At 41.6% G+C, this 14,037-nt stretch overlaps 1 protein-coding gene across 3 annotated transcripts; it reads right to left on the bottom strand.

Annotated features, from left to right (window-relative positions):
* Positions 1-355: 355 nt before the first annotated feature.
* cmya5 (cardiomyopathy associated 5) lies at positions 356-12,937 on the bottom strand. Of its 3 annotated transcripts, XM_044196741.1 has the most exons (14): positions 12,767-12,937; positions 11,178-11,823; positions 8,017-10,992; positions 4,536-4,631; positions 4,119-4,337; positions 3,994-4,016; positions 3,610-3,734; positions 3,360-3,494; positions 2,924-3,070; positions 2,539-2,686; positions 2,052-2,185; positions 1,823-1,940; positions 1,564-1,740; positions 356-1,470 (listed from the first exon to the last, which is right to left on the bottom strand). In XM_044196741.1, the coding sequence occupies exons 1-14, from the start codon at positions 12,880-12,882 to the stop codon at positions 1,194-1,196; spliced, it is 5,337 nt and encodes a 1,778-aa protein (XP_044052676.1). In that variant the 5' UTR covers positions 12,883-12,937; the 3' UTR covers positions 356-1,193. The 3 variants fall into 3 exon arrangements, with proteins under 3 accessions (XP_044052676.1, XP_044052677.1, XP_044052678.1); XM_044196742.1 differs by lacking the exon at positions 4,536-4,631; XM_044196743.1 differs by lacking the exons at positions 356-1,470; positions 1,564-1,740; positions 1,823-1,940; positions 2,052-2,185; positions 2,539-2,686 and having other exon boundaries at positions 2,929-3,070; positions 3,610-3,760.
* Positions 12,938-14,037: the final 1,100 nt, after the last annotated feature.

The raw sequence follows: 14,037 nt of genomic DNA, 5'->3' as shown, positions 1-14,037 counted from the left end.
AGTTTAATTGACATGTATTATATAGTTCGAATAGACCAATTAACAAAAATATATTTGATTACTGTTTGTCTCAGTGGTTGTTTGGTTTATCATGACTTACTGAATAGTTATAGTTCAGGATCCTGACTGCATCACTGCTTTAGAGTTGTAGAGAGTATAATGTATATCTCAGTTCAGCTGATTTCCTGAAAAAAATTTGTTGTTTGATTGTCCATATTATAGAGGACAGAGAATAAATACATTTTTGGATGATTTTGAAACAATATTACAGCTAATGGAATACTGAGGCCCTCTGTTGGTAAATGTATGTTAGAAAGAAAGCTAATGAGCTGAGTCAAAACAAACCGTCCACTTGTGCAAATAGAAAAATAAACATGTTCATTAAGCTCAGACGTGAAAATCAGTTTACAAGACAGGGAAAGGAAAACAATCAATCTCCACTTGCTATGAGTCGCACATAACAAAATATGGGAGTGATCACATCTGTTTACAAAGGTTATTTACACAAATTCACAATATGAAACACAGTTCAAGTTCTACAATATGTTTCTTGGAGCTATAAACTAAGAACTTTGTGTCGACAAAAGGCCTTAACTATTGTTTATCTCAGTAATGATACAGTGTGTGTTTGACTTCAATATGCAGTCAGACCCTTTACTCACAGTAGCTAGCAGTGAGGGCTTAAAGAGGAGAAAACTGAAAATGAGTAAATCATAGAACATTTACAAAACTATCACATCAGTGTATGTTATGGTCAAATTTACAAAATGATCCACAACATTTCACTTTCACAAAACAAAATACAAGACACTCACCTGTGACAAAAGTTCAAGGCACTAAATTTCAATCCAGTTGTATTTCACACCGTCAATCATTTTCACTTTCCCATGTTTTTTATATTTACAATTTAATTTCCGTTACCAAAAGATTAAATGTTAAATTGAACCCCTGTTCAATCAGAAAAAAACTTGCAATGAAGCAGTACATTGATTAGGTTTGATCTCACTAAAAAAACACAAACCCATCAATGAGGCCTCTTTAGAAGAATGGGAGCCAGTATGTCCTCTGTATTCCCTGTGGATATCAGTATATTTTATGTCCTTTATGTCCTGTCATATCTGCAGTTTTCTCGCAATAATGGTCATTTTAAGATCATTCAAATCAATATATGTCCAACATGAACAGTAAACTCCTCAGTGTGTGTGAGGCAGATAGAGCTTGCTGTCTTTGCTAAACTCCGGCACCTCCAGCACCATGCTGACCTCCAGGCTGCCCGGCATCTCCATGGCCAGAGCAGGGTGGCATGGCTGGGTGAAATGCTGGCAGAAAGTGCCTAACAACTGACCACTTTGGGCATTGTAGAACGATAGACGACCAAGCTGGTAATCCAGGAGAGTACCCACTCGCTCAGGTATCTCAATCACAAACACACTGGACTGAACGTCATTGTGGAGCAACTGATACCTGCAGCTGGACAGTCAGAGAAACGAGCAAAGAAAGGAGGGTTTAGACCAAAACAGTGATGGGAAGTACAGTAAATAAGGGAAAATACTTTATGCATACCCTGATGGTGTAGGGATACACTGCAAACACCATGACAGGCTATTTTCCCCCAGTGGGCTGTTTCTATTGGCTGTGCTGTATGCCACTCCAAGCCTGTAAGCTGTGCTTCCTGACACAATGGTCTCCCAGTAGTAATGTCCTTGTGCTGGCAACAACTCACCCAAGATGGATGGACACCTAAAAAACACACAAACTCTGGCTTACACATATTCCTTAAAAGTTAACAAAAGAGGGTCCAAATGAACTGATGAAAACTCACTGTTTATCTGTAGATGGTGTGTTTTCATGTGTTTCCTGAGAGTAGTGCAGGGTGGTGTGGTCCACTGACAGCTCCAGAGCTGGGTGAGCTGAGGCTTTCAGCAGGTGGAACCTTGTCCCTGAAAACAGTAAAAGGTAAGAGAAAAGAACATAAGAAACAAAAACATGTAAAGGAAACTACTACTTTGTTACATGCAAACAGAAGTACAAAGAGAGTTTAATTTTGTTACCTTTGGTGGAAATGAGTGCAGCCTCGCTTTGTTCGCTGGCTCCAGCCTCATTCACAGCTTTGATGTAAAACAGATAATTCACATTGGGCTGCAGGAGAACCCTCTGTTCACAGCTTTTGATACCTGAGATGGACCTAGGAGTATATCACACACACACACACACACACACACACACACACACACACACATATATATATATATATATATATATATATATAAATTAAGGGAATAAACTTCAGGTACCTCAAAATGTGTCAGTGTATAAAATATTTTACCCTAGATTTTTGTCAAGCTAGTTTAGGCAAGAAGTGTAATTATGTCTTTACATTTTTATGTCAGCGGCATGTACAGTTTATTATTTGTTTGTTTTGAACCAAACTGACTGGCTTTCCTAATCTGTGTCAGACATTACAAACACAGTTAAATGACATTTCTGTCATTCCCACACATCTATTCAGGTACCTATCTGGTGAAAACAAACACCCACCTGAGCCCCTCTCCCTCCAGTTCATACTGGTGGCAGTACTCCAAGGTGTAACTCTGTTCTGAAGTCTGTTTTGTTGAGCTCCACCGCAGCGTGGCTGAATCCCACATGACAGTACAGCGCTCTGTATCAATCATTGGCACTGATGGAGCTGCCAGAAAGAGAACAAGATATCAATACTAGTGTGAAGTCCGCTTTGAAGGGCAGTCTTTCTGGACCCCCCAAAAATGTAGATACTGTAATATAACAGAAATTACTATAGAACACTCACAATCAAACCAATCTAAACTCCCTTCACAATGCCAGGAGAAAATAAATTGATGCTTTCCAGTTTTATTAGACAAAGTTGTTGTGTTGTTGTAATTTTAACTCCAGTGTGTGGACTGACCAGTTCTGAAGGCGAGCCTCTCGCTGGGCAGAGAGCAGCCTGTATAGTTGACAGCCATCACCCACACCTTGTAGGTCTTGTCGGGCTCCAGCTCCTCCAGGACACAATAACTCTCCTTCACTGTCACACGGTACTCCTCTGACACAGCTGTGGACAAAAGCAGCCACAACAAATGCACTATGTTTGTATGTAGGTATTTAGTAACTCAGAAAGTCACAGTTGTACCAGAAAATTTGGGATACATAATCTCTTCTATAATCTCAAAGACAGGATTTAGATTTCATATCAACAAAATCTATACCCATTAATATAAAATGTGGATTTCTGAAAAAGGACCTATTTTAAATTAACAAAAGTAAGAATTAGTTGCATTTTCAAAAAAATAAAATGGGGGCTCTTTGGCTACCATTTTAAACACCACCCTGAAAGAATTTACCTCCTTGTGGATCCTCCATGCAGTAGACCTGGAAGCAGTCTATGATATCTCCAGGGTTGACTTTCCAGTAAACAGTGACACTGGTGCTGGTGGCTGAGCCTGGCTCCTGAGGCTGCAGCTTAGGCCTCTGAGGCACTGAGCACAGACCAGGAGACATACAAGATTGATAACTGCTACATATAGGCACATGACAAAAGACTTCTTGTAGCTGTCAGGTATGTCTGCAAAGATATGTTTATATCGGACCTACCTGGGATTCCCTTGCGCTGTGCAGGGTGAGAGCTGGAAGTGTTGCCCTTGGCATAGTCCTCGAACACCAGCAGTCCCTTGGGACCCAGCTCCAGTGACATGGCTGAGTCCAGAGCTGCTTTGAGCCTGACCACACAACCACAGCATTTAGCCTTTGGTCACAACCACAAGTCAGTGTCAAACCTTCTTTTCTGTATACTGAGCTTGAATCTACCCCTACAGTTAAATATTCAGCATATTGGCATACTACATAGGTTGTAGCTCTGCAGGTCAAGCAGCAAACTGTATTGGTTGTCACTATCTAGTAACATTTTAGTATTTAGCAGTAGTATAATCAGTTAGAAAACCACACTAGCTCACACTGCATTCACTGAAAGCACATTACCTTGCATGAATGTCTTCGGGTGACTAGTGGGAGAACAGAATGAAGAAGGATTTATCAGAAATTTGATATAAACCCAAATCATTGGCCGAACATGATACCACTTATCAATACGCCTCAGCACTCACCCGTGCTTCAGTCTCAGCCTCTCTGGCCGTGGTCTCCAGTGTGGCCTTGGTGGAGTCGATGCTCTCCTGGAAGGAGACAATCTGGTCATATAGCTGCTCCAGCTTGGTCTTCTTCTCCTCTTCCATGCTGACAGACATGTTGTTGTACTGCTCCATCACCAGAGCCATCATCTCCTCATTCTGCACCTGCATCGCTGCCTCGCTCTCCACACACTGGTCCTGGTCGAGAGGACACGGACGGAAAACAGAGATATTATATTCACAAATATTTACAAATGAAATGAAATATTATGGTGTGTATCATTTCATTTAAAGACAGTGTTATGTATGTACTGATGTGTACTAATGGCAAAAATTAAAAAGAGGTATAGTCCCATTTGTATTAAATGTGAATCACACAAAGTCAGCTTGTTTTACCTCTACAGAGTTGTAGGCTAATTCAAGCTCAGAGACCAAGTCCTCAATGTTCTCTGACCTCCCCTGAAGCTCTGAGATCCACTCACTCAGCTTCTCCTGATAAAAAAAAACACACCTATAGGTAAAATGTCACATTTATATCCCAGAGCCACTGACAGCAAGATACGACTGGAATTGAAAGGTAGGTTCACATTGTTTCAAGTCTATTTCAAAAGAATACTCACACTGCCCATATGTTTATTGAAAGAGCTATTAATTGTAATTATTCCTATTGTCCACGCTGGCCATGAAGAGATCCCTTCCAAACACGTGTCCAATGGAAGAGATGCAAACATTTACAGTCTTTTTAGTACAAAATTCCCCCTTTTTGTTTCCCCAGAGAGTGTTTCTTTGCTGAGCTGTGGCAGAAGGATCATAAAACAAAGGGGCTAACTCAGACTGCTGAAGCCTCATATTAGTTTCAGTTGAACTTTAGAATGCATTTTACACAAAATGAGGACTGTGGATTTTGTGACCCATCGCTTACATTAAAATCACATTCGAAAGGAATTTCTTCATGGCCTGTATAGCGAGGAGGAATAATTACAGTGCAGAATAACTCCTGAAATGTGCCAATGGGCATATGAGTATTGTTCTAAGAAAGAATTCAAACAATTTGAACCTATCTTTTAAGCAAAAGATGATTAATGCTTTGTGGATATGACATAATCGATAGAAAACAATGCCGCAGTGTTTTCTGCCCTGTTGCAACCACTGCTGAATTTGTATTCTAAGGACTTGTAACATTACATCCCTTCACTTTCTTCTTCTTCTTCTTTTTTATTGGTAGAAATAACAGACATTTCTACAGCGCATTTAGTCACGACAATGAATCTAACTTTTGAACTCTCTTTCTCTGAATTGAGTTCTTCACCTTCTCTAAAGACTCAATTCATCACTTGCTTGGTATCAAAAATTTCCCACCAGTGGCAATATCTGAAACATGAATTTTATTGAGGCAATCAGATGGATCTGTGGGGTCCCAGTTAACGGGAGATGGATGGTCCTTTCTGTTGTTAATATTTAGACTAATAAAACAGGTTAATCTTTAGGTAATGTAAATGTTGCCTTGTGCAGCTTTAAGGGGAATCTTCAGGGAGGATATTCCAGGAGGAAGAACTGTGGCAATCCCCTGTCACCACACAAACACTGGTAGCTCACATTTAACTAGGTCAAGCTGTGGCCACTTATCGCTCCCTGCTCCTTCTGAGGCTGACCGCCTCACCACTAAGAGTCAGAAAACAGGTGTGTGTGTGTTTGTGTGCATGTGAAGAATGTGTGAGCATACATGCACACATCCATGTCTGAAAAATGTAGGAGTGCATTGCACATTCTAGCTCAAAGAATTGGACTGGATACACTTTTGCCAAGTTGTTTTGGTAAACTTGTCAGGATCGATTTTCCGCTCTGGAGCATCTGAATAGACTACACTTCTTGGTGCTGAAGTCAGACTTGCAATATAGCTTTGATCTTTGTCTTATTTACAGTCCAGCTGTCAATGTTTCACATAAATACAATATCACACATGCACAAGACCTGGTTCAAATATCATCTGGAAATGACATTTGATCATTCTCAGTTTGTTCCAGCTTTCCTTTGATTTAGATGCCAGATACTTTACTCTGACTGTTTATCAAACGCATGGCGAAATATCTCACTTCACTCATGTTGTTTATCCTCACAGCTTACAGAAAAACAACTGAATATTGTCTCTCCTGGTGAATGAAGTGTCTTGTAGCAGAGTGAGGAGATTTCTCTAATTATTTTAATAAGGCAAGTTTGTCCATGAACTTATGGTTAAAAACTACACAGATGGCTTTTGGAAAACTGTAGGTAAAAGACATATATTACACAATATTTTTATATTGCTAGAAGGTGCTTTAACATTAACACAGATTCAATGACCCTGTGCTGACCCATAGGGACAGCGAGTGAGAACAGATCACATATCAGTCTCCACTTGATGATGTCACACTGGACCTTTCCACCGATCAAAGCGGAGCATTACATCACAACAATTTAATGTGCTTGGCTGCAGCCTGCCAGCAGCCTTAGAGCATGCAACCTGCCAGCATGAATGGAAAAGTTATAGCTGACTAATTTAGGACCAGTTTATTATATGATGACCCAAACTAATGCCAGTAAAGTGTGTGATGATCATAACTGTGTGTTGTAATAATGCTGGTAAAGTGTATGATGATGAGCTGCTATTTGATTACAGCATGCCATCAGACATGAAATGACGCAACAGCCTGCTAAAATGATCAAACATCTGTGAGACACTGTGAAGTCTCTGAGGCCCCAGGCAAAACAATAAGAAAAAACATGTTACCTGATCTGAAAAGGAATTATTCAACATTTTGGGAAATATGCTTATTTGCTCCCAGAAAGACAGAAAATAAGAGTATTTCCCAAAATGTTGAACTAGTCCTTTAAATCTATTTTTAACATTTTGCTACACCCTACAATACATGTCCATTGTGTAATATTAATTAATAATTGGACTAATACTGTGCATGTTAACTAAACTATAAATGTGTATAGTATTAATTTGCACATCATTTGTTAATGTCATATAGTGATTGTGGCACATTAACTTACTCAGCAGCACTTATTGCAAAACAATATGCAATTAGTACAGTTAATAGTTATAAAGGGTCTATTTGTTATTAACTAGTAGTAATAAATAATGTGATACATTAATTAATGTCTAATATCCCCTTTATGTACTGCATGTCATATATTTTTTATGATCATTTTGGAGGATGTAATCTGTGGTGCTGTACAGTTCGTATTGCATTATACATAGAGGTGTTTCTGTTATTTAGCCTACTCTTATTGATACAAATGGGGTGGACAAAATAATAGAAGCACCTCTCTGTATAAGGCAATACAATTCAACAGCACCACAAGCTACATCCTCTAAAATGACCGTACAGTTGAATCAACAGCTTTCTAAAGCAGTTTAACAAAAACTGAACATTATAACCTTCATGAAGGAAGGATTTATTACAGGACGGTTGTATTATACTGCATTAGTTTTAGCTAGATGTACCTAATAAATTGGAAACTGAGTGTATATTCCTTTTGTTTGTCAAAAAGTAATTCACACAGAAATGTGCAGTTATCCTACATAGTGACATTAATTATGTTTGGGGTGAATTAGACCACAGAGAGGTCTATCTCCTGTGTTCATCTCTTCTGAACAAACTGTTATAAAACTCCAATAACAGAAATCCAAACAGTCTGTCAACACAAATTACAGATATAGAGCAGATGAAAATCTGTTGTATTTAACTACTTTTTACAGCTGAGGTCTCTGAGACCACAAACAGAAGTGATAAGTAATTTTCTGTAGCGAACTTCTGAAACATATCATCAGTTGTAAACTTTATGTTAATGTATATATAGAAAACATATTTACATTCACATAGTACATTACCTTGATTTCCTTGTAGGCCTTGTCCACACCAGTCACCTCATGGCTGTGATGCTCTCCAGACACACAGTCGTCCTCCGACAGCAGACATCCACAGGTGAGACAGAACCAGTCCATCCCCTCTAGCTCAGCAGCCAGCCGGGCTTGCCTCTCCTCCTCTGCATCAATGATTTCATAATCAGCCTCAATTAGCTCTTCCTCTGGGGACAGATCAAATACTTTCTCCTCCTTCTCCATCTCCACCTCCATCTCCATTCTCTCTTCTCTCTCCTGACCAGGCTCAGGTTTTGGTTCCTCTGCATCTCTTTGTGTTTCAGGTTCCGGCATCTCTTTTGCGTCCTGTTTAGATATTACCTCATATTCAAGCTCCTCAGCAGTCACCTCTGGAGCCTCTGCAACTGCCTCATCTTGCTCCATCTTTTGTCCTACATCCTCTCTGTGCAGATTAATCTCTGGACTTGAATCCTCTTTAACAATGTTTGTTTCTGGGGAATCCTCCACCTTGTGCATCTCTTCCTTTTGTTCTACATCCGCTGCTTCTGACTGTATATCCTGTTTGTGTAGCCCGGACAAATCCTCCAGGGGAGTGAAGCTCCTCAGAGGGGAAAAGACGCGCTTGTCTTCCTCAAAGTCCCACTCCACCTTCTGCTCCTCTGTGTTGGCCACAGGTGGAGGAGGAGAGTACCTATTGTCTAACTCATTTCTGGGTAGTGCTTCTTCCTTTAGAACAACTTTTGGTTTTACTTCCAGTTGAGGCATTGTCATTGTTTCTTCTTTTGGTGCCTCAAGAGTCTCTGGGCATATTGTGGTGGTGTCAGGTGCTATGAGACGTTCACATGTGCTGTCAGGTTCAGAGAGAGCTACTGTGTCACTTGTAGTCTTTTCTGACCACTGACCGATCTCTATGTCCATCTCTACAGCTTGTCCTTTAGGGACAAGGAGGATTAAGTCATCATATACATTCACCATCTCCTGAACAACAGTCCCAGTGTCCTCTGTGGGTGTTTTATCTTTGGCTTCAGATATCAGCTTTGTTTTGTCTGACTCACTGCCAGTTACTGACTCCTCTTGTTGATGCTGCTTGGACTCAAGAATTTCATGCTGTTCCTTATCTGTCTCGACTACTTCTGGCATTACAGGCTTGGTTACTTCACTTGAAACCTCAATTTTAACCTCAGACGCCTGATCAGCTTCAGTAATACATCCAGGCAACTGGCTCTCAACTGCAGTATTCTCTGTTAGAGTTTCATGTTCTTCATCTCCTTCAGGAGCTGCTGTTTGAACATCTGTTGTTTCAACACTTGTTACCTCCTGAAGATCAATCTGAACTTGAGTTTGGATCTCTTTTTCATCCACTGCTTTTTCAATTACCTCCACTACTGCGTGTACTGCAGAATCACAGTCAGTGATGACCTCAACAGGTGCAACATCTTCAGGAACAACTTCTGCTGCTTCTTTTTCCTCACATAGCAACGTTTCAGCTGACGTCTCTATTTCAGTAGAGGTGAGCATTTCCTGTCTTTCAGTCTCAGGTTCATTCACTTCAGCTGAGGCCTCTGCCATGGCCTCAGTTACTACTTTCTCATCAGCAGCCACTTTCTTAGTCTCAGTAGCTGCCTCCTCAGACAAACTCCTCTCACTGGTTTCTGTCAGTAGTTCAGATTTAGTGATGATGTGAGGCACCTCACTGCTTACAGGTGCTATCACAGCTGTCGCCGCTGTCACATTTGCAACCACCTGAGCTGTTTTTTCTACCACTTCTTGTGTCTGACATGGCTGCTCAGTTTCACCAATGCTAGTTGTTTTTGCTGGCACTTCTCTCTGATGGTCCTCACTCTCCTCTGTTTTCTCTACTTTACTGTCCAGCTGTTGAGTTTCAGGAAATGTTTTTTCAGTGCTGCTCTCAGGATGCTCAGTCTGGTCTCTCTTTACCTCATGTTCCACTTCTTGATCCTCCATCTGATCCTCTCTCAGTTTAGAGTCCTGAATAGATTCCTCTGAGGCTTCTCTGACAGCCTGTTCCTCAGTCACCATGGATAGTTGTATTTCCTCCCTCTCCATTTCTGTTTCTGTAATTATTTCTCTTTTCTCTTCAAATGTTGCTTGTTTTAAATCTTCACTCCTATCTCCAATACTGACCTCCTGTGTCTGTGATTCCTCTGTCTTTGTCTTGTTCTCGTCTTCTTCTTTGACCACTCTTGTCAGACATCCTGTCATTTCAAACTTACTCTGTGACCACAGCCTCCTCCCCATCTTATCCTCCGCTGACTCTGGTTGAACCTCCACTGTGGGAGTTTCATCCTTCAAAATAAACTTCTCCAGGTACCCGTGCGCTTCCTCTGAATCTGATAAACGTCTCTTATAAGACTTTTCCGATGCCACGCTCTCTGCCTCAGAGTATTCCTCGTCGCTCTTCCTTCTCTCGCCTACAGCATCCTCATAAAGGTCTGAGTACATGAAGGACATGGCGGTGGGCTCCTCCAGCAGGATGGGGTCAATAATCTTAGGGGGTCCAGGGGAGATAAAGATGGGCGTGAGGATGGTCTCTTCACTCCCAAACAACACTGAACCACTCTCCTTCCCAGATCTCTGGCTTTCTCGTCTCATTCTCATCCCTGCTCCACCCTCCGCCTCATTATCATCCCTCCGCTGCAGTGCCTCAGCAGGAGCTCCTTCTCCATAGAAGACCTCATCCAGGTGTTCCTCGACTAGCTCCACATCTGTAACAAAGACAAAGGAGTCTTCTGATGCAGAGGGGCTGTCTGTGGCTTTCTCCTTATCAGGCTTTTGCTCCTCTACTTGGGGCTTTGCTACAGGATGTTCTGCCTCCTCCTGCAGCTCTGGAGCTTGTTCCCCAGGAACCACCTCATCAAGCAGGGTAAACTTCTCGAAGTAGTCTATGTCGCTGGTGCTCTCTTTCTGACTGGGCGTGTGTCTGAGCTCTGTGACCGCTGACAGCTGAGAGTCTTGCTCTGAGGGCTGAGGAAAGATCACAATCAGCAATTCAATCTATAGAGGCCGATTTAATGTTTAAAACAGCATTTTACTAGACAAATTAAAATATTAATTTCATGTGAATGGCAGAATAAACCCAAAACTAGAGTTAGAAATTAAGTACCCCATCATTAAAATCACTCAAATCAATCAGATAAATCAGTAAATACCTCTTGGTGATCCAGTATTACCCCCTCCTCTGGCAGGACATGATTCTTTTGCTGTGTCCAGTCATGGTGGTTTCGGGACCTGATCTTCGGAGTCTCGTCCAAATAAGACAAATTGTCCTGCAGCTCTGTACTCTCCTCCTCATCCACAGTGGGAAGTTTAGAGGGGACTCTGATGTTGAGAATCTCATAACCCTCTGAAATCAAACTAAACAGCTGCTGATCTTTGTTTTTGATTTCCTCCATGTCCGGCTCTGTTTCGGCTTTCTCCTGTTTGACATTAGGAAGAGAAACCTCCGCCATCTCCGGTCTCTCCACTCCCAGAGCTGAAGCCGATCTTGAACTACCAGGTCGGCTCAGCCTGTCCCCCAGCCTGCTGCTCCTTCCTCCAGACCTCGTCCTCCTGCGGACTATTTTCTCCTCATCAAAGACAATGGTGATCTTTCCTGCCGCTCCAGAGCCCTCCATACTGTAGGCTTCGGAGATGGAGCTGGTCTCAGAGGCCCAGGGGGTAGAGCAGCGGCTAGAGGCCGTCTCCCAAACAATACCACTATCCTCGCTCTGAACAGTTACCATGGAGAACGATGGATCCACCATCAGGCACTGGAGTTTGGGCTTCACAGAATGGTCCTGCACAACCTCTCGCAGACTGGAGGAGAGAGGATTGGGCAGAGTTAGGGGAAAGAGAGCAGGCTGTTTGTGCCGCTCACGAGAAGAGGAAGGGCATGACTAAACACTAACTGCAAGAAGAGATCCTTTTGGCACAGGTCATGGAAATGCAAGCAGAGAACAAACCAATGAATCAAATCAAAACATATCTGAGCAAGATGTGCCAGCATGGACACCACATTCACGTTTTGCACCTGAGGCAATTTAGCAAATCTAAGCTGAAAACACGATAACACTGATCTATTCTCAAGATGATTATTTGAGGAGTGTAGATCTCCAGCATTAGACCAGGTGTCTGGTGCCAGGCTGCCAATGTGAGTGATGAGCTGAAAAAATAATGATCAAATGTACTTTGAGCTGTCCCTCCTGCTATGAATACAGCTCAGCTAATGCAGGGTTACAGCAAGGTGACGTCCCAAAGCGTCATTGATGTAATATTAGAAAAGAGATGCCTGGCCTTCCCAGATACATTCAACATATCAGTGTCTTCTACTATTTATGACATGGCAAGGATAGCTAGAGCACCCAGTATGAAACATGATAAATGTAAAATATGGGATAGCGAATAATATCAAACATTAGAATAGAGCTGCCTGCAGTGCCACACTGACAATTTCTTGTATGAGCTGAAGAACAAATGACCATTTATTGTATTAAATGAAAGTAATGGAGTGCTGCTTTGTGTCACTTGGATACACTTGTCTAGTCACGCTCCCCAGACAGCAATAAGACACAACTTCTCTTTTCTCTCTTTAAAGCAAAATGTATCCAAGCTAAGAAGCCCAGAAACAAGTGGTTTCTCAGATTCCATTCAATAAAATTAATGGTAAAATCTCCCAGCAGAAAAGATACCACTTTACACAAAGATAAAAGTGAGCCACATTTGAGGTTATTCAGCTTGTATGATCCAATGTGTAAAGCACCTGTTTTGCAGTTCCTCCACCTCGTCTTCATCATCCTGGCTGATGGCCTCTGAAGCCTCACACTGAAACTCCTGTAGATCTGTCATCTCCGAGTCCAGGCTCTCACACTCCTCCATCTTGGTAGTATCCTCCAGCTCTTCCCTTTGCAGTTCCCCAATGTTGTTTTTCTGCGTATTTTAGAGTCCTCTTGATGTTTTCAGCCACTCTGATTTCGGAAGAATTGGTCTGCCTGTTTGTGTCATTCTAAGTTGGGAGCTGTCCATCTGACTCAGCGGGGGACAGAAATAGACTGAGTGGGGAATGAAAAGAGGGGAGTGGAGACAGAGAGGGGTGAAGCAGTGAGAGAGGATAGTTCTAACTGGGTCTTAGGTTAAGCACAGTAACAACAAACTCTAAGAAGAAGTTAGATTTTGACCCTATCATAAAAAGATTGTTATAGATTTGGGAAAATCATCATTATTTGTGCCAGTGGCTAACAGCTGAATGAGCCAGTGTGACTTTAAGATAAAAAACCCCCTTGCTAAGTTAAATATAGGCCATGTGCTGAAACAGTACCCCCATGGTCCCCCTGCTGCTGGTGGCAACACTAAACAGGGCCACGCACACACGTCTTGTAAGGTATCTACCCCCTAGCAGTACTGGCACTATGCAGAAGTCATAAACCTTGGTGTAATAAGGCGTCAAGCCACAGAACAAAAAACAATCAACACAGGAGCTGCCAGAGGAGGCTGCAGAGAACACGTGAACAAAAGGTGCAGATATCCAGGAGTCATCCTTTTCTAATCATTTTTACGGCCTATAGATCACAAGCACCTATAACGTACTACATGACATCAGATCTCATCAGCTGATAACGGTGGATAAACTGCATTACCTTAAAGAAACAAAACAACACCTGACTTCAAAATATCAGGTGGACTAGGTGGATTGGACCAGATCTATGGGATGGTATTATGGTCAATATCTGTTCCAGGTTAAACATAGTTTCTGTGGATAAAATCTCTTATCTTGATTTTTAACTGCAAGGTGATCAAGTATAATATTGTATGATGGGTTAGCAAGTGTTTAGTCAATTTTACAGAAATTACCTTAAAAACATAAAATTAAGGATGCAACCAAACCTCACCATGCAGTCAACTCATCTGAACATGAATGATAGCTGCAAAAAAAGAAGCAGAAGAACTGAATATGATTTTTGGCACTTATATTAGCATAGAGAAGAATTCAGTGGGCTTTATATAGAGCTAAAAAAATTAAAGTGAAAACAATCA

The sequence above is a fragment of the Siniperca chuatsi genome, linkage group LG5 (assembly GCF_020085105.1).
Source record: "Siniperca chuatsi isolate FFG_IHB_CAS linkage group LG5, ASM2008510v1, whole genome shotgun sequence".
NCBI lineage: Eukaryota > Metazoa > Chordata > Actinopteri > Centrarchiformes > Sinipercidae > Siniperca > Siniperca chuatsi.
This window is presented reverse-complemented; position numbering and strand designations above follow the sequence as displayed.